The following is a 23,726-nucleotide window of genomic DNA, read 5'->3' as shown; positions in this document are numbered from 1 at the left end:
CGGGATCACTTTGGCTTCAGTGTGGAAGTAGACCATGGGGAAGCAAGCATGAAAGAAGGGAGATGAGTTAGGAGTGCAAAAATGAGATGGGATATGATGGTTGTTAGGACAGGGTGATGGTCTGGAGCAGGGGTGAGAACCTTTTCATGTTGGAAGGCCTCATTAATTTAGCTGTAATCAAATAAGGCCACATTCAAGAAACTTCAATTCGATATACTTAAAAATGTACATTATTTTGCAAGAATCTAACTACCATGTATTTAATAATTTCAGAAAATGAAAGCTATTTGTTAATTTTAAAGTTAACTAACCTTTTAATGACTTTGTTCTGTTTGCTTTTTGTTGGAAAGCATTTGAATGTTTGGTTGCAGCATGGAGGTCTGCAGTTTCAGCTGACCCTCTAGATGGTATCAGTCATTTGTGACCTTAACGGCGTCTTGATTTGGGTTGGGTAGGAGAATGTAGATTCACAGCAGTAAGTGGTTGAAAAGCGAGAAAACACTTTTCCAGTGTGTTGTTGAAGGTGTGAGTATTCTACTGCATTTTTCCATATTCCAATTGGATCTTTCTTAGCATCAAACAATGACTTTAAAATGTCATCTACTGAGAGCTCAATCAATTCCATCTGTAGTTCTTTAGATGCCTTGGTGATATCAACTAGGTGAGGTTGAAATGCTAATTTGAGTGTGATGTCATGATTCTCAAAGTCAGTGAACCTTTCATTGTATTCTCCAATTAATAGGTCTTAATAGCTGCATATTCTTCAAATGATTCGCATATATCATACTGCCCATCAGTGACCTTTGCTAACTGGGAAAAATGTTCATCCCAAATTTCCTTTTGAAAAAGTGTTTTGAAAAGATAGCTTTTTTGGAAATGCTTGGATTTTTTGCCACTTGAAAGAATTGTCTTTGCATTTGCTTTTCATCTTTTAATTTCTGTAGTACAAGCTTTGGTGCCTCTCCCTCTAATTTAAAATGTTTGTGGTCCTTATGAGTGTTATACTGATGAGCATTGAATTTCTTTAATGTTGATACTGCAGTATCACAAAGCAAGCAAATCGTCATATCTTTAGCAGAAACAATATTGCCATTCCCAATCCTCATTAAAAAACCTGTTTAATTCAGCAGTTCTCTCAGTCTTCTCTCACATGATAGCTGTTAAGCAGACAGAATTAAAAAATGCTGTCGAGCTGTGCAACTATTCATAAATTCCATTCAAACAGAAACAGAGTGCACCGTTGTCAAAAGCTGGTAACAGACTGGTGTACTCGACCTCCATAAACTCTTGCCAACCAGCCTCTGTGGTAGTGGCCCTAGTCAGGTGGGGGAAGTTAGAACTAAATCACGAGTGTAGCAGCTGTCAGTTTAGCCCTTAATGGCTTACTGATGTTCTAATTGTGCTGCTGGTCAATCTGAGAGGATTATTTCATTGCGACTTATTTTATTCTTGGGTATTTTAAATGTGTTCATGTTAAAAATAAAAATATAAAAGATGAACAAAAATGTACTAACAAAAGGATTTGTTTTGTAAAATTTGGATTCAGTCAAAAGGCCCACTTAAGGACCTAGGAGGCAACACATGTGGCCTTAAGGCTGCAGGTTCCTCCCCCCTGGTCTGGAGGTAGTGAGAAGTGGTTGGATCTGAAGATGTTTAAGGGAAAGTCAATAGGGTTTGCTGATGATTAGATTTCAATGTCAGAGAAATGATGCTAAGGTATTTGACCTGAGCAACTGGAAGGATGGAGTTGCCATTTACTGGAGCAGGGAAGATTCTGGGAGGTGGAGGGTATGAATCTGGAGTTAGGTTCTGGGCATGTTAAGTGTAAGATGCCTAATACACATCCAAGTGCAGAAGGCAATTGGATAGATGAGTCTGGAGTGTGGGGAAAGGACTGGGCATGATAAAAATTTAGGAGTCATCAGCATATAGATGACATTTAAAGCCATGATACTGGATGAGATCATCTAAGTGACTGTTGTGGGGAACAGGTAACAGAAAGTACCTAGTATGGCACTGGGCACATAGTAGGAGCTCATTAAATGCTTTCCCCTTGTAGCCAGGGGAACTTGGGAATTAGTAAACTCACCTCCAGGTGTATTTAGACTGCCCCATGTCTACACACCTCTCACAGCTGGGCCTGGTCTTCACTAGGCTCTGGGGATTAAGCTGTTTGGTTTTCATCTCTTTGTGTCTTCACATGCACTCCCTTATGAAATTAGACTGAGCGTTAAGAGTCCCCACGCTCTCACCCACATGGTGACTATAAAACACCGCGTTGTGACAGCAGACAGGAGCTTTCCCAGAGCACTTTCTCTGTAGGAGCTTTCCCTGCTCACACCCAGCTGAAATAGGTGACACTTCCATTTAATTAAATCCACTCCCAGAAGGCTCACATTAGCTCAGGAAACACATATCTGGACTCCAGGATCTGGCTCCTCCAAGGCATCCAGATGGCTTTTCTCTCCCCTGGACTAATGGGCACATTCCCAGCTCATGGTGTCATATTCCTCATAACTGAGATTGAGATTTCCTTAGGGTTCGGTCTGGAATGCTCTGCTTCCAGATACAAATAGGGATAACTCCCTTTCTTCCTTTGAGTCTTTGCTCAGATATCACCTTCCCAATGAATCCTACCCTGACTGCTCCGTTTAACCTTGCAATCTCTCCAACAGCATTCCCTATTTTCTTCCACGGCGTTTACCACACTCCAAGATACTTTTTGTATATTGACTGTCTTGTTCACTGGTGAATCTTCAGAGCTGTTCCCTGATACATAGTCATTGCTCAAGAAATTTGCTGACTGACCAAAGAAGTCTTCACCTTGGTGTCGGGGCAGGAGCCTTTACCCCTGAGCCTTTCCCCAGGACCCCTGACTTTGAACCAGAACACAGAAAACCCCTTTCAGAGAGCCTGGAGCTCCTGAGGCTCCAGGTGACCAGCCTTGAGTCCTTGGAGGTATCATCCAATCAGGCTGTCGCTGTGTGCACTGAGCAGCAGCCTGAGTGCCCAACCCCGGGAAGACAGGATCAGTTCTTGGGCAACCTGGAGGCCAGCAACGCCCACCGACTCCCCAGCCTCACATACTAGTTATTCTGTTCACTCCCCGGACTATCCTTGTCACATTTCTTATCCTCAAGTCACTGCTCTCTGCTGCTTCTTGGCCCAGTTTTCTACTTCCCTCCTCCTGCCCCACGCTCTAGCTTTCCGTTATGTTCCGTGAAGCCTTGTTCCTTTACATCCTCAGGCTCTTCAGTGAATGTTCCTTCCACCTTTTGCTTTCATAGAAACCTGAGTCTCTTTGGAAAACACCATTTTTACAGCCCTCTGCAAGGGAGGCTGCTCTTTCTTCATGTTCCATGCACCTTGGGAACCCTGGTATCCTCTTTGTACTCCATTTATGTTTCCAAAATATGTCATTCTTATTTAAAAAATAAACACAAAAACCTGTTTGTTGCTCATGCTATCCAGCAATACCACCCCTTTACCCTCCCTAGCTGTTCTCAATCACTTTCTTCCGATTCACCAAGACTCTAGCTCACAAGACACCCTTTCTAGTCAAGCTTATATGGCTGTGCATATGACTCAGCATTTTCAGTTAAATCCCAATTACAAAGCATACAGTTGGTGCTCAAGAAATATTTGCAAAATGAATGAGCAGAAGGCAAGTTGAGGTCCAGGTCTCCTTCCTGGGTTAATCCTTCCCAGTTTACCACCAGACAATGATGAGGGCACAGGATATGCTGAATCTCACCCTTGAGCGATTACTATTATGCCCACTTTATAGTGGGAAACTAAGACAGTGGTTAAATAACTCACTCAAGATGAGAGCTAATATGATGTGGAACTGGCCCTCAAAGTTCCACATCTGACTCCACAGCCCACATTTGTAACCACCTTTGAAACCACCACATTTGTTGATCTTTCTGAACAACAGATCTTGCAGTTAAAAAACAAGGATTTGCACATAAGTATTCTGAATAATTTTCATAGCACTGACAAGTGATTTTGTCGTATAGATACAAGAAGCAGGGAATTCTCAAAGGAAATACAAACCCATCTATTTATTCCAGAAAAGCATAATTAAGAGAATATAGGAAAGACAAAAAATCCAAAACATCTATTTCCAGATTTTTGGAATATCACTGGACATAGAGTTATTTTAAGATTATTTCTATGGAATAGGGTTTCAAGACTAGAGAAGACTTGGGATGAGAGGACAGTACTCATGCAGATATATTAATATCCGTGTTGCATTTTCAATTAAGGGTCAGCCAACTACCATTTGTGGGCCAAAACCAACCCACCACTTGTATTTTATGTGGCCCATAAGTTAAGAATGTCTTTTACATTTTTATTTATTAAAATTAATATTTTTAGTTGATATATCATACTTGTACATATTTTTGGTTGCATTTTTAATGGGTGGAGAAAATCAAAAGAAGCAAATTTTATGACATAAATTTATATGAAATTAAGATTTCAGTGACCATAATGTTTTATTAGAATATAGTCACACTCATTCGTCTATGTACTATCTGTGGATGCTTTCATGTTACAACAGCAGAATTGAGTCATTGTGACAGAAAAAGGCCCCAAAATCCTAAAATATTTGCTATCTAGCCCTTTACAGAAAAAGTTTGCAAACTCTGTTACAGATAATTTCTTCTGATTTATCTTCCAGTTCACTAACTCTTCAGTTGTATCTAATCTGCTGCTAAACCCTTGTATTGAGTTATTTTTAAAATACTTTTATTTTTTAATTGACACATAATAATTGTATATATTTATGGAGGTACATAGTAATGTTTTGATATAAATAATAAATAGTGATCAGATCCGGGTAATTAGCATATCCACCATCTCAAACATTCATCATTTCTTTGTATTGGGAACATTCAAAATCCTCCTTCTACCTATTTGAAACTTATATTAACTATAGTCATCCTAGAGTGGTACAGAACGCTAGGACTTATTCCTTCTGCCCAGCTATAATTTTGTATCCTTTAACAAATCTCTCCCTATTCCTCCTTTCCCCCATCCTTCCCAGCCAATAGTATCTTGTGCTCTACTCTACTTCTGGGGTCAACTTTTTTTAGCTTTCACATATAAGTGAGAACATGCAGCATTTAACTTTCTGTTCCTGGCTTATTTCACTTAACATTATTTCTTCCAGTTCCAACCATGTTGCCACGAATGATAGGATTTTATTCTTTTTTATGGATGAATAGTATTCCATTGTGTATATATACCATATTTTTTTTAATCTATTCATCTGATGTTGGACACCTAGGTTGATTTCTTATCTTGGCTATTGTGAATAGTGCTGCAATAAACGTGGGTGTGCAGATGTCCCTTTGATACGCTGATTCCCTTTCCTTTGGATAAATGCCCAGGAGTGGGATTGCTAGATCTTGTGGTAGTTCTATTTGTAGTTTTTTTGAAAAACCTCAATACTGTTCTCCATAGCGGCTCTACCAGTTTATATTCCCACCAACAGTGTATAAGAGTTCCCCTTTCTCTGTATCCTTACCAGCTTTGTTATTTTTTGTCTTTTTGATAATAGCCATTCTAACTTGGGTGAGATGATACCTCATTATGGTTTTGATTTGCATTTCTCTGATGATTAGTGATGTTGAACATTTTTTCATATATGTGTTGGCCATTTGTATGTCTTCTTTTGAGAAATGTTTGGATCATTGCCCCATTTTTTAATTGGATTGTTTGTGTTTTTGCTGTTGAGATGGTTCAGTTCCTTGTATATTCTGGATATTAATCCCCTGTCAGATGAATAGTTTGCAAATATTTTCTCCCATTCTGTAGGTGTCTTTCACTCTGTTGATTGTTTCCTTTGCTGTGCAGAAGCTTTGTAATTTAGTATAATCTCATTTGTTTATTTTTGCTTTTGTTGCCTGTGCTTTTGAGGTCTTATTCATAAAATCTTTTCCCAGACCAATGTCCTGAAGCATTTCCCCTATGTTTTCTTCTAGTAGCTTTATAGTTTCAGGTCTTACATTTAGGTTTTTGATCCATTTTGAATTGATTTTTGTATAGGGTGAGAGGTGGGGCTCTAGTTTCATTCTGTTGCATATGGATATCCAGTTTTCCCAGTACCATTCATTTATTAAAGAGACTGTTCTTTCTCCAATAAGTATACTTGGTACCTTTGTCAAAAATAGATGGCTACAGACACATGGATTAATTCCTGGGTTCTCTATTCTGTTGCATTGGTCTATGGGTCTATTTTTATGTCAGTACCATGCTGTTTTGGTCACTACGGCTTGGTAGTATATTTTGAAGTCTGCTAGCATGATTATCTTCAGCTTTGCTCTTTTTGCTCAGGATTGCTTTGGCTATTCAGCAACTTTTCTGGTCCCATACAAATTTTAAGATTTTTTTTTTTCTAGTTCTATGAAGAATGTCATTGGTATTCTGATGAGGATTGCACTGAATCTGTAGGTTGCGTTGGGTATTATGGTCATTTTAACAATATTAATTCTGATCCATGAGCATGGGATGTCTTTCCATTTGTTTGTATTCTCTTCGATTTCTTTCATCAGTGTTTTGTTGTTTTACTTACAGAGATCTTTCACCTCCTTGGTTAAATTTATTCCTAGGTATTTTATTTATTATTTTGTAGCTACTGTAAATGGGATTGATTGCCTTTCTGATTTCTTTTTCAGCTAGTTCATTTGTATATAGAAATGTTACTTATTTTGTATCCTGCAACTTTACTGAATTTATTAGCCTCAAGAGTTTTTTCATAAGTCTTTAGGGTTTTATATATAAGATCATATTGTCTGCAAATAGGGACAATTGGCCTTCCTCCTTTCCAATTTGGATGGCTTTTATTTCTTTCTCTCATTGTATTTTTCAACTCTAGAAGTTCATTGTTTTTTAAATCTGATATTTTACTTTTTATAGTTCCCTATTCTATGCATATAGTTCAATCTTGTCCTTCTTTCCATCCTTCCTTCCATCCTTCCTTCCAGACAGAGTCTCACTCTGTTGCCTAGGCTGGAGTATAGTGGCATGACTTGTCTTTTATTTCCTTAAATACAGTATATATAATTGCTATATGATGTCTGGTAATTCCAATTTCAGAAATCTCTGTGGGTCCTCCTCTGTTGTTTTTTGTTTTTCATGGTTCTCACTAATGGAAGCTTGTTTCCTTGTATGTTGTAATTTTTTACTGTAAACTGCTTGTTTCCTTGTAAAGTTATTTATGAAGAATTCATATGTCTTCCTCCAGAGAGAATTTGTATTTGCTTCTGCCAGGTGCTTGGCGGCACTGCCAGTCTGGAATACCTTAAACTAAACTCATGGCTTGAGGTTCACATGAGTGATGAGAACTCTGGTAACAAATATCAACTTTTTTTTTTTTTTTTTTTAACTTTTTGCCCTGATCTATTCAGAACTATGGTAACCCTTCCTGCAGTCCTGGCTTGGGGGTGCAGATTTAGTTCTAGTTTATCCTGATGCTGAGTCCTTTGGGTTCTAGTTTAATGTGGAAAAGATCAAAAGATGGAAAACATGGAAGACAAGTTAACAGAGAAGGCTAGAAAGAAAAGGTCTAAAATGTAATCAGTTTCAGAAGAAGAGTAGAGAGAGAGCAGGGCAGAGGCAATATTTCAGGAGATAAATGGCTGGAAATTTTCCAGAACATATGAATTCTTATACTCCAGAAGCTAAATAAATAGCAATCAAGATAAATAAAAAGAATGCCTTACATTTGTATACTTACTCATACTTTAAAGAACCCTTTCTTTTACTCTTCATAAAACCATAGGAAATGAGTGTTAGTGTCTACATTTTTCATAAAGGAAAACTGGAATTCAGAAAGCTAAAATAATTATCTAAGGTTATGTAATACTAAGCAGCAGAGACAGAATTCAAATCCAGTTTTGATCCAAATTAAGGTCCTTTCCTATACATCAGAAATAGAATATAACACAACCAGAGAAAGACTCCGTAAGGGGAGACCTGAACTTTCCTGAAGAATTGCCCCCTAAAGTAGAATCTTTACCTTGGAAGCCTCTCCCTGGACACAGGTAGAAACCTTTCTCATATATCGGTGCTTTCTTCTCAAGACATCATTGGATTGGACAAGCCTCTATAGCAAGAGGCAGGAAAATACTAGTTTGTACCTTAGATTGTGAGTTAAATCAAATGAGGCCAAGCTAATTCACTGTGCTAAAGACCAGGCTGACTCAAATGGTTCATGGAACCAACTTGGTACTAAACAGAAAGCTACACGATAGCCTACTCTGCAGCACCCGACAGCCAGGACAGCAGGGCAGGACTGTCCTCCTCATGCTCCTCCTTATACCGTTGAAGACAGTTTAAATACTATAGTTAATATGTCCTAGATAACATGTCTTTTGTTCATCAATGTGATTCAACTTGGTAATTACTATATCTCTTCTGTTCCAGTGGCATTTCACTCGCTTATGGCTTACACTTGATTTGTTTTTTTGCCCAGAGCACTAAATTAAGAATTTTTAAGTGTGAAGCTTGTGGCTTTTTAGCACAATCAAGCCCCATTCCCAAGATGTTAACATGTGCCTGACGTCTCTCTACTAGCCTGGTGGAAAGAGCAAACCATTCTTCCCTCGTAGCTGCCTCCATGACGTATAAAAGCTGGGAGTTACAATGCCTGAACTCATAGTGTGAGGCACCAGAGCCAAAAAGCTAGATGCCAATTAAAGGGGCCAGATGCCAGGCTATTCAGTGGGAAAGCCAAACAGCCCCTGGTTTGATGTCTCGTATGTAGGTGTGGCCATCACCATCAGAAGCAGCTGTGGACAAGGCCTGAGGCAAGAGAGGAAAGGAAGGAGATGCGATTCCCATCTTTCATGATGTCTCTCTGGCACAGGACAGGGGACATAGGTGCACAAAGATGAATAACAACAGAAAGGAGTCACAGGTAGTAAGGTGGTTTTGCAAGCCCCTGTTGAGTATCACCCATGTGAGTGGTCTTGCACAGGGCTCAAACTCTCATAGCAGATAGAGCTCCAACCCAAGGCTTGCGGTCAAGTAGGGAAGTGCAGAATCATCCTCCCACCATCCATCCATCCATGACCACCTAATAAACATATGCCAGAACTATCTAGGCACTAGACAGACCACGAAGGCCAGAATAGGGAAGAATCCTGGAAGGATTAGATACTCTGTACTTGATAGTCCCCTGTCAATTAATCATTTGATTAAATCCTTACAACAACCCTGTGAAGTATGTATATTGTCTTCATCTTACAGACAAAACTGAGGCTTAGAATGACTAAGTAGCCTGCCTCAAATCACAAAGAGAATAAATGGCAATCTGGGATTTGAACCAAGCTTTGCCTGGCTCTGAGTCTATGCCCTTAATAAATTAATAATTATTACACAGTTAGTTACAGTCTAGTGAGATACTTGGTAACAAGAGGTAGAAAACTCAAAGGAAGCATAGAGGAAGAGACAATTTTGTGAGGGGAGGAATTGGTCTTTGAGATTTCCAAGTGGTCTAGTAAGGAAAGGGACACAGATAACAAGCACATGCAAAGGCAGGGGGAAAAGGAGGGCTCACCTGTGGTTGGAGTGACTGGCATTGAAGCTGGAGAGGAAGACAGGGGACTGACGTGGAAGACTGTGCATACCAGGTGGCAGAGCATCTTTGAGAGGCCACTGCCTCCTGCTGTGACTCAACTGTCCTCCACCCTGTAGGAGAAGTGTTTCCAGGGGCCTCCTTGTCCCTCAAACTCCTGGCAGTGGCTGCCTCCTATAATGAGCTGCCTGTGCCAGCCAAATCTAAGGCCTTATGTTTGCACCCACTATCCCATCCTCTCCAGGCCCCTGCAGACTGTAACATGTGCAAAGATTCTGTAGACAGAGGCCCCAGCGAATCTCCCAATGACCACAGGGCTGATGAGAGCTGACCCTTCCGAGTGAGACCCCAGCTTTCACAGACCCCTCTACCACAGAGCCAAGGCACCTCCTCGTGCTACTCACAGTTTAGAGTCCAGATTCAGGAGGAAGCCCAACCGATCATACTCTGAAAAAGAAAAGAAAAGCAGAAAATGTCACAGAAGTCAAGCCACTGCTGACACTAGCAGACTGCATCCCCAGACCTAGACCACGGAAACAGACAGCCCTTAGAAACGAATGTGATTCAACTACTTCATAGAACAGAATCAAATACACAAGGCACAAAACGCTAGTGGACACCTGTTTTGTGAAGGACCAGGTTCAACACCAGGTATTTCCCAGGCACTCAGCCTTGGTTTCTTTCTTCTTCTTCTTCTTTTTTTTTTTTTTTTTTGATAATGGCATTATCATCCAGTTCTCCAAGAAAGAAATTTTTGGTGTACCCTATGTTTCTCATTTCTAAATACAGACCCTCCTCCTTATACCACTGTGATTCCTTTTGCTTGAGTCTTTGCTGTTGCTTAGACCACACGGCAACCTCTTAACCTATCTGTCTTCTCAGCCTAGTCTTCTGCCACTACTTTCTAGGCACCCTTTATGCCAGACAGCTACTGCAGGTGTTATTTCCTCTACAGTGGCCTCACTCACCTTGCTAACTTGGTGAACACTCACTCACCCTTCAGGATACAGCCACCACCAAAGCTCAATTTGATAGATATTCTTGCAGTGCAACAAGAAAATTCACGATTTGGCCTTTGCCTACCTTCCCAGCCCTATCTTGCACTATCTTCTCCCTTGTGCTCTGTGCTCTGGCTATTTTGGCCTTTGTTTCTTGAATAAGCCAACTCTTTATCTGGTTAACTCTTGCTCATTTCTTTAGACCCTAGTGCAAAGGCCCTCTTTTATAAGAGCATCCCTTGCCTTTCCTGTCTACATCATGCCCCTCACCTGCTCCTGTGACACAGTGTACTTTCCCCTCACAAGATTTATTCCAGTTTATAATTACACATTTATTAGACTACTTGACTGGTGCCTTTCTTTTGCTAGTCTAGAAGTTCCACCAAGGGTTTTCTGGTCTTCCTCACAGCTGCATCACCTAATGCTATGCATGTCATGCTGACCTTCTCTCATCTAACCTGTTAGCTTAAGTGTCACTTTATCTGTCCTCTCCACCAAACTCACAGAACTTACTTATGAGCCTACAGTGCACAGCTGTCACTTGTCCTTTTAGAAACAAACCTCTTGGGTTTCCTGCAGGGAGCTGCTCTTCTCCCATTGCAGGCAAGCGGAGGCCCTGCCAGTGGGGTCTGTGTCCACAGTGTAGGCACTTGACAGAAGCTCGGCTGGCTGGACTCTGTCTCCCGTAAGCTGAGTGACATCAGGGAAAAAACTGTATGCTGAAGAACGGGCCACTTATTCCTGCAATCTAGACTCCCAGAGCTGCCCTTTATGTTCTTTCTTAGGACTGGATGTTTGGCTTTTAATCTGTGGGTACCCATGTTCTTCTGGTAAATTCTTTTTTTTTTTTAAAAAGTTAAGTCAGTTTCTGTTGCTCACAATTAAACAATCCTAACATACATATTGGAGTCCTCCTAAGAGTCTCTGGCTCACCCCTGTATCACTGGCACCTAATACAGGGTCTGGCACAGAGTTGGTACTCCATAAATACGCTGAATGAATGGAATAATGAAGGGAATGACCAAATGACCAACGGAGCCTAATGAGTGGCCCTGAGACCTGGGTCCTTTGTCTTCCTCCACCCCTTGCAGCGAGGGGGCAATGTCGGTGGTGGCAGCAGTGGCAGCAGTAGCCACCTCTCCCACTCACCAGCCTGTCTCTGGCAGCGGTGCTGCTCTTGCTCTGGCCATTCCTGGCTCCCAGCCCAGCGATGACATTGTAGTCACCTGCCCATAGAAAGACTCCCCTGGCTCTTCTTAGGCACAACTGTCTGCTACCCTATTTATTTAATGTCCCTCACATCCCCTATTTCAGTTCCTGCCAAAGGAATTCCCTCCCATCATTTATAAGGCCTGAAATGTAGCCTTCTTTACAAAGATTTCCTGAGTCCATGGTGACTGCCCCATCGCCATCCCAACCAAGGATCTTAACTGGTAAGTGCTTTACTCTCAGCCCCAGCCACATATTCATGTTACTGATGATCTAATCTGTGTGCAGCTCCTTACAGAGTTCCCTGACTAGCAGGAAAGCTTAAGCATAATCTTTAGGAAGTGGAAACCAGAAAAGAAAGCGACCAGGAAGGCAGAGGCATAATGCTCTGGGAATACAGGAGCAGAGCTTCTCTACTGTGGGGATGGGCAAGGTTACAGATCCCAGAGCGTCTCACTTTATACAAATGTGTTCCTGGAGTTGGGGCACATGAATCTGGCTTCTATAAAGGAAATGCTATTCTGAATGTACCAACACTTCAGGGACAATTCACCCCTGGGGTGGCTGGCAGGGAAGTCCAGGTCTCACCAGCAGTTCACTGATCCCAGATCTGTACTAAGAACAGAAGACTGAGAATCCCAAGTCAGCCAGGCACAGCAGGCATGGACCTTCATATCCAGCTCTCCCAGCACCTTGAAGATACTCCCCTCCCAGGTATCAAAGCAGCAAGCCAGCAGCTGTGTAGTGAAGGAGAAATGTTTAGTCTGGTGGCTTAAGCTGCCTGCCTCAGCCAGGATGGAAAGCCCAGGATTACAAAAAGCAGTGACCAAGGAGCAGTTGTGTATTCTCTGCCCGGATCCAGGTGGGAGTGACACAGCTGATGCAAATCTCTGCCCTTCTCCCACACCTGCACCAAGTCAGAGCTGTGAAAGCATAAAGTGCTTTTTCAGATGTCTTTGAAATTAACCATTAACTCTTCCATTGCCACTTCAAAGGGGTAAGTCAGTGTTCTTAGTTACAGCAAAAGATTTATGTAAATCGTTGGAAGAAAAATGAAGAGCTCGTATAAACTCCTAGAAGGTTCAGAAACTGGACAAAAACAAAAGGAGGCCATGTATCAAAGTGCGTATGCACCACATAACGAAACCTCTCTATAAAGCAAAATGAACAGAATTGCAAGGAGAAATACACAATAGGTCTACTATCATCATCACAGGAAACACATACAACACTGAAAAATCAGGCTCACAAAATCAGTGAGAATTCAGAAGATTTGAGGCCGGGCGCGGTGGCTCACGCCTGTAATCCTAGCACTCTGGGAGGCCGAGGCGGGTGGATCGCTCAAGGTCAGGAGTTCGAGACCAGCCTGAGCGAGACCCCGTCTCTACTAAAAATAGAAAGACATTATATGGACAACTAAAAATCTACATATAGAAAAAATTAGCCGGGCATAGTGGCGCATGCCTGTAGTCCCAGCTACTCGGGAGGCTGAGGCAGTAGGATCGCTTGAGCCCAGGAGTCTGAGGTTGCTGTGAGCTAAGCTGACGCCACGGCACTCACTCTAGCCTGGGCAGCAAAGTGAGACTCTGTCTCAACAACAAAAAAAAAAAAAAAAAAAAAAAGAAGATTTGAACAGAACGATTACTAAATTAGGACTAACTGACACACAGAGAACTTTCCATCCAACAAATGGAGAATGCACATTCCTTGTAAGCATGGAGGGAACATTTATCAAAATTGACCACTAGTCAGGCCATAACATGGGGCCAACCCCCCACACTAGTTTAATTTAAACTTTAAGTATTGGGAAGCTATCAAGTAGAAACATGTTTCCCAAAATTCTAATTTTCACTTGAATGCTCACATTTTATCACTGGCAACAAAATACTGTCAGTTACTTCCCCTGAAGTGATATGCTCACTTTCATTATTGAGGAAATATCTGCCAAATTCCAAAGGATGACAAACCATAGTTTGTCTGTCAGTTGTTCTTTCAAGTAAAAATGGTGTTCCATGAAACATGTACCTAGTTCAGCTGGCAACACAATCACACAAGTGCTTTTCCCAAAGACAACCACTGTACTTTGGTACACAACAGTGTGTCTTATACATACTTCCACACAGAGTATTAAAAAGATGTGTACTTGGGGGATGAAATCCAATCAATTTAATAATTGTTACTGCTTCATGAAGGATATTTTAAGTAAAACTGATCTTTTTTAAAACTATGTATGGCCATGAAGAATGCAACAATTGACTACTAGCCTAGTTTAGTGCCGCTGCTTTCATTCATGCTAAAGCACTGGAAGTTCTACCCACTCCTGTTTTTGAATCACCAGTGAAAAAAGGCAAGGAAAATTTTGGTAGTATTATGAAAATATGCTGTGACCTCAAAGACTCCCTGAAATGATCCTGGGGAACCTCCCCAGGAGTCCACAGACTTCGCAAACTGTGATTCTAAAGCTCAAGTTTCTCTTTTAACTTCTGTTTCGGGAAGAGACTGACACTCCATCTCAAAAAGAGGCCGGGTTGTCACTACCATTACAGCAATGCCTCTAGCATGTAATAACTGTAGCATTCCTACTTGAGGGGCGCAAACCCATGGCAGGGTCAGGAAAGAAGGCATTTCCTCACCTTGCAGATAGACCTGATCTGTAACCAGTTCTCATCTCAGGGTCTCAGAGACATCAAAGCTTCCCAAATGTGTTCTGGAATGTGCCCTTGGGGTGGCTGGACAAAGCACGGGGGGCCAGCCCCTCTGGCTGGGGCTCCAGTGAGGGAAGCCCAAGCAAAACAGGATCTGATGGGACACTGTCTAGTCCTCAGAAGCAGTGAGCATGAGACACCCACTTCAGCACTCCACCACTGCTCACGGACACAGAAGCCTGGGGAGCTGCTGGAAGAGGATGTGTTCCTGGAGCTCGTGGAGCAAAGTGTTGTTCCAGAGACTGCTGACAAGGACAGATAGGTCAGGTGAGAACTCCCAGGGGGGCACACCTCCGGGTAGAGATCAAAACACCTGTCGTCACAACACCTCTGCATATCTGCAGCTAATGTAGCCTTTTATGGTCTCCAGGACAGTTGCAGGGTGACTGCTCTAAGAATTCATGTACATTTTGCTTCACGCTATTTTGAAATACATTATATAAAAAAGTGAGATTGGATTTGAAATTCATTTGTTCTATTGCAAGAAATTTCAACATTACAATTTTAATTAAAGAAAAGGAAGAGCTGCTGGATTCTTTATAATTTCAACCATTGTAAACTTGAGTGCAAAAATAGTTTTACATTTTTTTATCAGTTATTTGTGAGCAAAATTTCTTTTTGATAACAACTGAGCATCATTAAAGTCTTGACAGGAGTTACATGAAGCCTTCCCAGGCATAAAACCTGATATGAAAATATATGAGCACCAAAACAAGCTCAAGTTTTTAATTAAAAACTTGAAAAGATTTATTTTTATGTTTTATAGCAAGTCAACATTTAATATATTTCATAATACTTTGTGTTTCATTTTGCTCATCACAATTCTATAATATAAAACAATTATAAATGTTTTCACAATGCCCTATTTAGATAGCTTGAAGCCCCCTCCTGTTTATTGTAGTATGGCACACAAATGTTATCACTTTCTACTAATATTCTGATGTGCAAACAGTTGGGAGCACCATGCTGTGCAGTGAGATTCTATTTTAGGACAAAGTGAGACATTCTCGAGAATTCCCTAAGCCAGGTGTCTTACTATAACCTCACCTTTGGCTGCTGAGCCTCAGAACGGAATTTCAAGGAATACAGCCATACATTATGAGCCTAACATGCACTGGCATTTTCAGTCCTGAGTGACCCAATTCCTTTTTTCATTTTAAAGAACCACCACAAATTCCCATCAGCTGTCACTGTGCTTGGCATAAAGCAGATGCTTATTAGATAACTGCTACTGATGACAGCCGTGAACATTTCCCATGAGGACCAGTTTGAGGAAGATTACACAGTTTAGTATCTTATGGCATAAAACTGTGAACTTGGTTCTATCAGAAAATCACAATGTTTCATATTATAATTCACAAAAGCTACATAGGCAGGATAGTCCATAAAGCAAGAAAAGTCCACCCACACAAGAGAAGCAGTTCTGCCTCCAGATCTTCTTTAAAGCGGTCTTCGCTCCAATCTCTGGGCTATGATGAATTGCTAAGTGCAAAGGGCATAGCAGTAAATGGAATGCAGACCTATCTTAACCAAAATAGTTCTCTCATTTCTTAAGAAATGACACTGTACAGTTTCCAGTGAAACATATGCAATATAATATATGCCACGGCTTGGGTGGAGAAGGAAGTTGGCACTAGTTCCAAATGGACTGCCAGACATGTAGGTGAAGGAAAGACTGAGGGGACTACTATTAATTGAGCATCTACTATGTATTCATCCCGCTCTCAGTACTGTCAAGTTAATCCTTACAGCCCTAGGAGGTAGGTATCATCTCCATTTTATAGATGAGAAAACAGAGGCTTGGAGAGGGGAAACACATGTTCAAGACCCCCAACCATTAAGTGGACTAGCTGGGTCTCACTCTGAAGCTTCTTTGCTTTACATTATTCCACACTGACTCTCAGAGGAAACAAGAAAAGCAGACCCTCACATTAGGAGAGCAGCTGCCATGAGAGCATTATATATTAGTACCTCCCACCAGCCTGCCCCAGGGGCGATGCCAGGAGGCCCCAGCCATGCCACACATGAATCATGCGAGTCAGCAGAGCCCTGAGAGGGGCTGGCCAAAGTGCAAACAGCTCCCACATCATCTCAAGTCAGGAAAATACACTGTAACATGGGATCAATTAATCAAAGACAAACTAAAATAGGAAAAGCAGTTTTATAAACTAAACACAGAAAAACCCACTGACCTAGACTAAATTAAATGAACCAGCAAAATAACTTAAAAGCTCACAAACTAAAATCCAACCCCAAATGGGTGTATTTGTTGGGGGAGGTAAGGGGTCTAGCAAAACGTTTTTGAGAACACGGAGTCCCCTGTGACTCTGAGTCCCCATGCAAGCACAACACAGCTCTTCTCCAATGTGGGGCTACTGGAGCTGATGGAGCATAGAACCTCCTTGGCCCTGAGGAGGAGAATCACAGGCTATAGAAGGAGCCCTGGAAGCCTCTCACCATGGGTAGAGGCCCCCTCCCACTGCAGCCAAAGAGGTCACTGTACTCATTTCCCCTCTGTCCTGGGAAAACAGCAGATGTCTAGGGCCAACACTGCAGTGATTTCAATCGTATTCATGGTATCAAGTGTGTCCAGGCCATGCCAGAGCATCCTGCACTAAGCTTCAGGGGGATTGTGAGGGACAGCATGTTGAAAGAGCAGCTGGTACAGGAAATGGGGAAAAAATGGCTTGCTCTGCAGTTTTTATCTTAAACTTCCTGAAGCTTACCACCTAGTAGGGCAGATAAGGCATAAATACTCGCTGCTATGGTCTAAATGTTGGTGTCCCCCCAAATTCCTATGTTGGAACCTAATCACCAACATGATAGTATTAAGAGGTGGGGCCTCTAGATGGTGACTGGCTCATGCTGGCTCCACTCTCATGAATGGGATTAATGCTTTTATTAAACAGGCTTGAGGGGGCCTATTTGCCCCTTCTGCCTTGTGAGTACACACATTGCAGGTGCCACCTATGATGAATAGACCCTTTCCAACCACTGAATCTACTGATGCCTTGATCTTGGACTTTCCAGCCTCCAGAACTATGAGAAATAAATTTCTGTTGCTTAAAAATTACTCAGTCTAGGTAATTTTGTTATAGCAGCCCAAATAGACTAAGACACTCACCAAGCAATTATTTTTTTTTTTTTTCGGGCTTTTGGAAAGTTAATAAGAATATTACATTCCAACTCTTTCATTTGGATTTTGATGTTAGGTTATAGCTATGAGGTGATAAGGAGAGGGGCAGACTGGCTGAATAGTTGCTCTGATTAGATCTCTCTCTCAAGGTGCCTATACTCCCATGGCATCCTAGCAGTCCTGGGCGAGCAGCAATGGGAATGCAAATAAAGGAGCTCCGGTGCAGCTGACAACCCAGCAGAGAGTCAGCAGGTCTGGTTTCACAACCTGATTTTACACAGACAGCTAAATAACCTTGGACAGGTCAAATAAACTTTATGGGCCTAGTTTTCTCATCTTTAAAATGGGAGTTCAAATGGTACATAAAATGGCAGTGCTGAGGTAAAAAAGATTTCATGTGAGCTGGCATGTGAGGGAGATGTTTTTAAAATGGCTTGATGAAGATGAAATACTGTCAATATTTAAAACAATGAGATGAATTTATTTATACTAACATTGAAAGAAAGATGTCCAGATAAATTGTTAAATATATGTGTCCCAAACAAAACTATGTATTTTGTACACACACACACACACACACACACACACAAACACACATGTATTTTTAATGGGCTGAGATTATACGCAATTTTTTTTTTTTTTGGACATAAGACTAGGATGAGGGGAGTCAATGTTACAGTGGCCTTACCTGTAATATTTGAACTTTTATGAAAATATTATTTAGCTATGCAGTTTAAAATAATGTTTAATTGGCAGAAGATATTTAACTTGTGTGGCTGAGATTGAGATAGTACTAAAAGCAGAAATAGAAAATCAAGAGAAAGAGTTTGGGTGTCAGTTTTTGAATATTTAAAGAAATGAGACATTTTGGTTTTGTACATGTTGATCTTAAGAACTATCCATATAGATATTTATCAATAGAAGACTAACACTTGGATGAAAAGTCAGGACTAGAGATAAATAATCAAGCAATTATTAAACAAAATAAGACAGAGTCCCCCCCAAAACAAAAATAACTTATTTTTCCCAGTTATAAGAATAACACATGCTCAATATAAAAATCCAAATGCAAAAACACTTGTAAAGAATGAAGTAAGGACCATTTGAAACCTCCATTACCTAAGGTTAATCACTACAAACATTTTGGTGACGATTTTCCCAGAAATCTCTTTTCATAAATACTATATGGAATGTACATATCTAAGTTTACTTACATTTGGCTTCAATATACATACTGTTTGTCCTTGTTTTGTTTACTCAACAATATCTTCACCATCTTCCGTGTCAATAAAAATAAAGCTGCATCATTTCTAATGACTGCCCAGTATTCCATTGCATGGATATGCCATTATTTATTTAACCCTTGAGTATTCATTAAGTGATGAACATTATTGTTCCTAATTTTCTACTTTTCATTTAACAAATATTGAGCACCTGTCATGTGCCAAGCACTGTTGTAAGTACCAGTGATACAGTGATGCACAAAACAGACAAGGACCTTGGCCAAATGAAGACTATATTCCTGTGGGGCGACTAACAGTATGCAAGTTAATAAGATGACAGTTTGAAGGAAGGATGAGTGCCAAGAAGGAATGAAGACATAGCTTTTTAGAGAAGAGCTGGGCATCAGGGAAGCAGATTACTTTTGATAAAGTGGTCTTGGAAGACTTTTCTGCAGAGGTGACATTAGGACAGAGGCCTAAAAACAGTCATGCAATAAGCAGGAGGTCAGAGCAGTCTAGGTAGAGGAAATAGCAAGTACAAAGGCCCTGAGGCAGGAAGGGACCTGGCATCTTCCAGGAATAGCAGGAATGTCGATGTGGCTTGAGGGCAGTGAGTGAGAGGAAATGAACTAAAGTGAAATTGGGGATGTAAGTAGGAGCCAGTAAATAGGGCCTTCTAGGTCAATGGAGAGACTTCAGTAGTAATAAGACATCTGATTTATGTTTCTAAAAGATGACTCTGGCTACAATGTGGAGAATGGACCTCTGGGGGCAACAAGTGAGCAAAGACAGACCAGTCCAGAGATATTTCCTAGTCTAGGGGAGAGAAGATGGTACCCTGGGCAGTGGTGCCATCCAGAAAGAAATGGCTGGATAAGGACATGTTGCGAAGATAGAAAAAGGGGGAGAGGGTGAAGGAAGAGAAACAATCAAGGTGATTCTAGGTTTGTGGCTTGAACAGTTGGGTAGACAGGGAAGGAAAAAATGGGAGAGGAAATAGTTTCAGCATACAGATGCTATAACTGTTTCATTAGACTTATATGTAAGTATTTTGGTATGGGGGAGGTACTATAAATGTGGGTTTTAAAAAAATTTTTGGTTTTCAGTTGCTCATTGCTAGTATATAAAAACACAATTAACTTTTGTGTTTTGAGCTTGTATCCTGTCCTACTAAACAGGATGCTAAACTCAGTTATTAGTTCTAAGAGCTTTTTGTAGATTACTTGGAATTTTCTATGTAGATAATCATGTCATCTATACAGAAGGTTGGTTTTATTTCTTCCATTCCAATGTGTATCCTTTTTATTTCTTTTTCTTGCTTTACTGCATTGGCTAGGTTCCAGGAGTGGTTCCCAATGTTAGGGGGAGGACACTCCTTTACCATCAAGTATGATGCTTGCTACAGGTCTTCTGTAGATGCCCTATATCAGGTTGAAGAAGTTCCTTTCTAAGTTTGCTGGGAGTTTTCATCATAAATGGATGCTGAATTTTGTCAAATGCTTTTTCTTCCTCGATTAATATGACCATGTAGGTTTTTTTCTCTAGACAGTTAATATATAATACATTGATTTTTATTTTTTTAACATTGAGCCATCCTTCCATTGCCAGGATAAACCACACTTGGTCACCAAATTTGGGACGTTTTAGCCATTTTTTCTTTAAGTATTTCTTCTGGATTGCACTCCTTCTCTTGGGACTCCAACAACACGGTGGTAAATGTTCTGATATTGTCCCATAAGTCATTGAGGCTGTGTTCAACTTTTAAAATTTTTTCTTCTGTTATTCAGATTTGATAGTTTCTACTGCTTTATTTTCAAGTATACTAACTCTTTCCTCTGTCATTTCCATTTTGTTATTGAACTCATGTAGTGGGTTTTTAAAACTTCAATTACTATATTTTTTCTGGACTTATATCTCCATGTGGTTCTTCATTTTTTACTAAGACTTTCTAGCTTTCCATTTGTTTCAATAGTGTTTGCCTTTACTTTGGGGAGCATTTTTATAATAGCTACTTTAATGTCTTTGTTGGATTATTCCAACATCTGTGTCATCTTAGCATTGGCATCTGCTGATTTCCCATAAGAATTAAATTTTTGGCCGGGCGCGGTGGCTCACGCCTGTAATCCTAGCACTCTGGGAGGCCGAGGTGGGCGGATCCTTTGAGCTCAGGAGTTCGAGACCAGCCTGAGCAAGAGCGAGACCCCATCTCTACTAAAAATAGAAAGAAATTATATGGACAGCTAAAAAATATATAGAGAGAGAAAAAATTAGCCGGGCATGGTGGTGCATGCCTGTAGTCCCAGCTACTCGGGAGGCTGAGACAGTAGGATCGCTTGAGCTCAGGAGTTTGAGGTTGCTGTGAGCTAGGCTGACGCCACGGCACTCACTCTAGCCTGGGCAACAGAGTGAGACTCTGTCTCAAAAAAAAAAAAAAAAAAAAAAAAAAGAATTAAATTTTTCTGGTTCTTCATTTAATGATTAATTTTTGCTCACATCCTAGATATTCTGACTATTATGTTATGAGACTCTAGGTCTTGTTTAACACATTGACTGCCACACTACAAAAAAAATTTTTTCCTCAGGGCCATGGTGTTTTATTACAAAAATAAAACAAAAACTTCAAAAACAAAACGATCCTTTCTAATTTAATGAAAACTGTGTTATTTTTTATTGTTTTCTGTGTGTGAGTTATATGCAACTTGAAAAACAGTTCATGTGGCTCCCAAGGTAGAGATGTGTGAGTTACATATACTTCACAAGGCTCTGGGATCAAAACTAGTATGAGTCAAATACAACTCACATATCAGTTAACATGTTAAATCCGGTGGAGAATGTTAATATTTTTGTTTAGCAGACAATTGACCAGACTGGGTTCAGGCAGCAAGTTTCCTACCTAGCCTTCTGTGGTTGTGGTTTTAATGTAGGTCCCATTTTCAAAGCCCGTTCATTGAATTCTCTATGTGCGCCACCCAGTGTCCAGGCTGGGACTTGGGCAGTGGTCTATCCCTTAGTTCAGTTCTGAAAGTCTTTGGTATGTTGTTTAGAATCAGATGCATGAATGCACAGCTCAGGTTAGCCTGGAGTTCATAAATAACTGTAAGGAATTACTTTCCTGAGCTCCACCTTGCTCTTTTCTCCTCTGTGCCTTCTGGTTCCTTGGGCTTCCCCTTCTTGGTCCTCTGGCCAGAAAGCTGGGGCTTTAGTTACCACATTCTGCCATGAATTTCCTGAGCCATGCCCAAATCTGGGGCCAAGTAGCAGGAAGGCAAAGAGAAAGCAAGCAACCAAAATTGCAACCCACTCTCTCAGTACTGTATCTCCTCTGATCAGAGAGGAAGTTTCCCCTCCCTCAGTTTTAGGTGCTTGAAGGCCTTACTGCTGCCCCTGTCCCTACCACGAACACCACCACCACCACCACCATGGGATTTCCCAGGGACTGGGGCAGGAGGGAACAGAGAAAAGAAAAAACAACCCTTGGGACTTCCCCCTCTGTCTGAGACTTAGCCACCATTTTCCTACTCCAGAGATATAACTAGAGGTGTTTACTCCTGGGTTTTGGGCTGCCCTGAGTCCAAGACATGAGACACGGAAGGAAAGATAGGAAATTCACTGCCAGTTTGGCAATACATTGAATTCTGGTATTCTTCTCCAATCTATCTGCTACTATTTATGTTTCAGAGTCCTCACACAGCTGGTAAATGCACCCTGCCCAGGGCTTTAGCTGCATACAGTGACAGAGATAAGGTCAGTGTGTTCACTCCATCTTACCTGGAACTGGAACATTTTTTCCTACTTTTAATTACCCAAACTGATAGAAAGAAAGTAAAAGGGGGATTGATTCCAGAGTTATCTTGCTAAGGTCCTAAAACTTTTTGGCCATGTCGTATGCCCAGTGCTATGTAAATTCTGTCCAAATAGAACAGTAATGTGGCCACTGTGAAGACCTCTGTCCAGCTCTTCCCTATCACCATTCCCTTTCAGGACTGACGCAAAGCATGAGATAGCAAGACTGTAGGCCTGTTGTCAACATTCCATGAGAGCATGAATAAGGTAGAACTAGGCATGGAGCTCAGTGGTGGTGTCAGGAAGACTGAATGTTAGGTAAGCTGAGAATCAGTCCTCATTTAAAGGTGACTTTAAATTGATTTGACCTATCTTCCACTAAGAGGAAATTAGGCAGAAAAATATCTGAATCCTAATTCTTTGCCAGCTTTCACTGAGGACCATGTATAAACCTGGGAGCTTTATCCCATGGTCCACAGTTATCTGCAGATTAAGCCCAAGATCTGTTTATAACTCCAAGAGAGAGGGAGGCCAAGGACCAAAGTCCTCTTGAAAATTCATAAGACTAGAGAAAGCAAGAATATGGACTCTGGAGCCAGAGTGCTTAAATTCCAATCCTGGCTCTGCCATTTCCTTGCTATTTGATATTGGTTATTTCAATTCTCTGTACATCACTTTGCTTAGCTGAAAAATGAGCTAATTTTAACAGTATCTATTTCAAAGGGTTGCTGTGAGGCTTAAGTGAGTTAGTAACACACAAAAGTGGTTAAAACTCTGTTTGACACATAATAAATGCTCCACGGATATTAGCTGCCCCCTCCTCCTCCTCCTTAATTGTCCTGGTAAGCCCAATAGAGAGTGCTACTCCCTGACCCTTTTGTTCCTAGAAACAGCTTGTCCCATGCCTGACAACACAGATTATGCCCTTTGTATAAAAAAATTAAAATATAACAAATATATAGAAAAGTACCTAAAACTTAAATGTACAGCTAATAAGTTACTGTAAAATGAACACCCAGGTAACTCCACTTAGGTCATTAAAAAGAACATATCAACATTCTAGAAGCTCCTATGTGCCCATCCCTC

At 40.9% G+C, this 23,726-nt stretch overlaps 1 protein-coding gene across 18 annotated transcripts in view; it reads right to left on the bottom strand.

Annotated features, from left to right (window-relative positions):
* ST3GAL3 (ST3 beta-galactoside alpha-2,3-sialyltransferase 3) overlaps nt 1-23,726 on the bottom strand; it is a 181,786-nt gene that overhangs the window by 89,850 nt on the left and 68,210 nt on the right. For all 18 annotated transcript variants that reach the window (XR_011234560.1, XR_011234561.1, XM_069479816.1 and 15 more), the window contains one exon: nt 9,991-10,033. Coding sequence is in view for 16 of the 18 variants with exons in the window: in XM_069479816.1 (XP_069335917.1) it covers nt 9,991-10,033 (43 nt within the window). In the remaining 2 variants the exon portion in view is untranslated. The remainder of the gene's footprint in view (nt 1-9,990; nt 10,034-23,726) is intronic.

This window comes from Eulemur rufifrons, chromosome 8 (assembly GCF_041146395.1).
Source record: "Eulemur rufifrons isolate Redbay chromosome 8, OSU_ERuf_1, whole genome shotgun sequence".
Lineage (NCBI taxonomy): Eukaryota > Metazoa > Chordata > Mammalia > Primates > Lemuridae > Eulemur > Eulemur rufifrons.
Note: the sequence above shows the minus strand (reverse complement) of the source record. Positions and strands in the feature narration are given on the sequence as shown.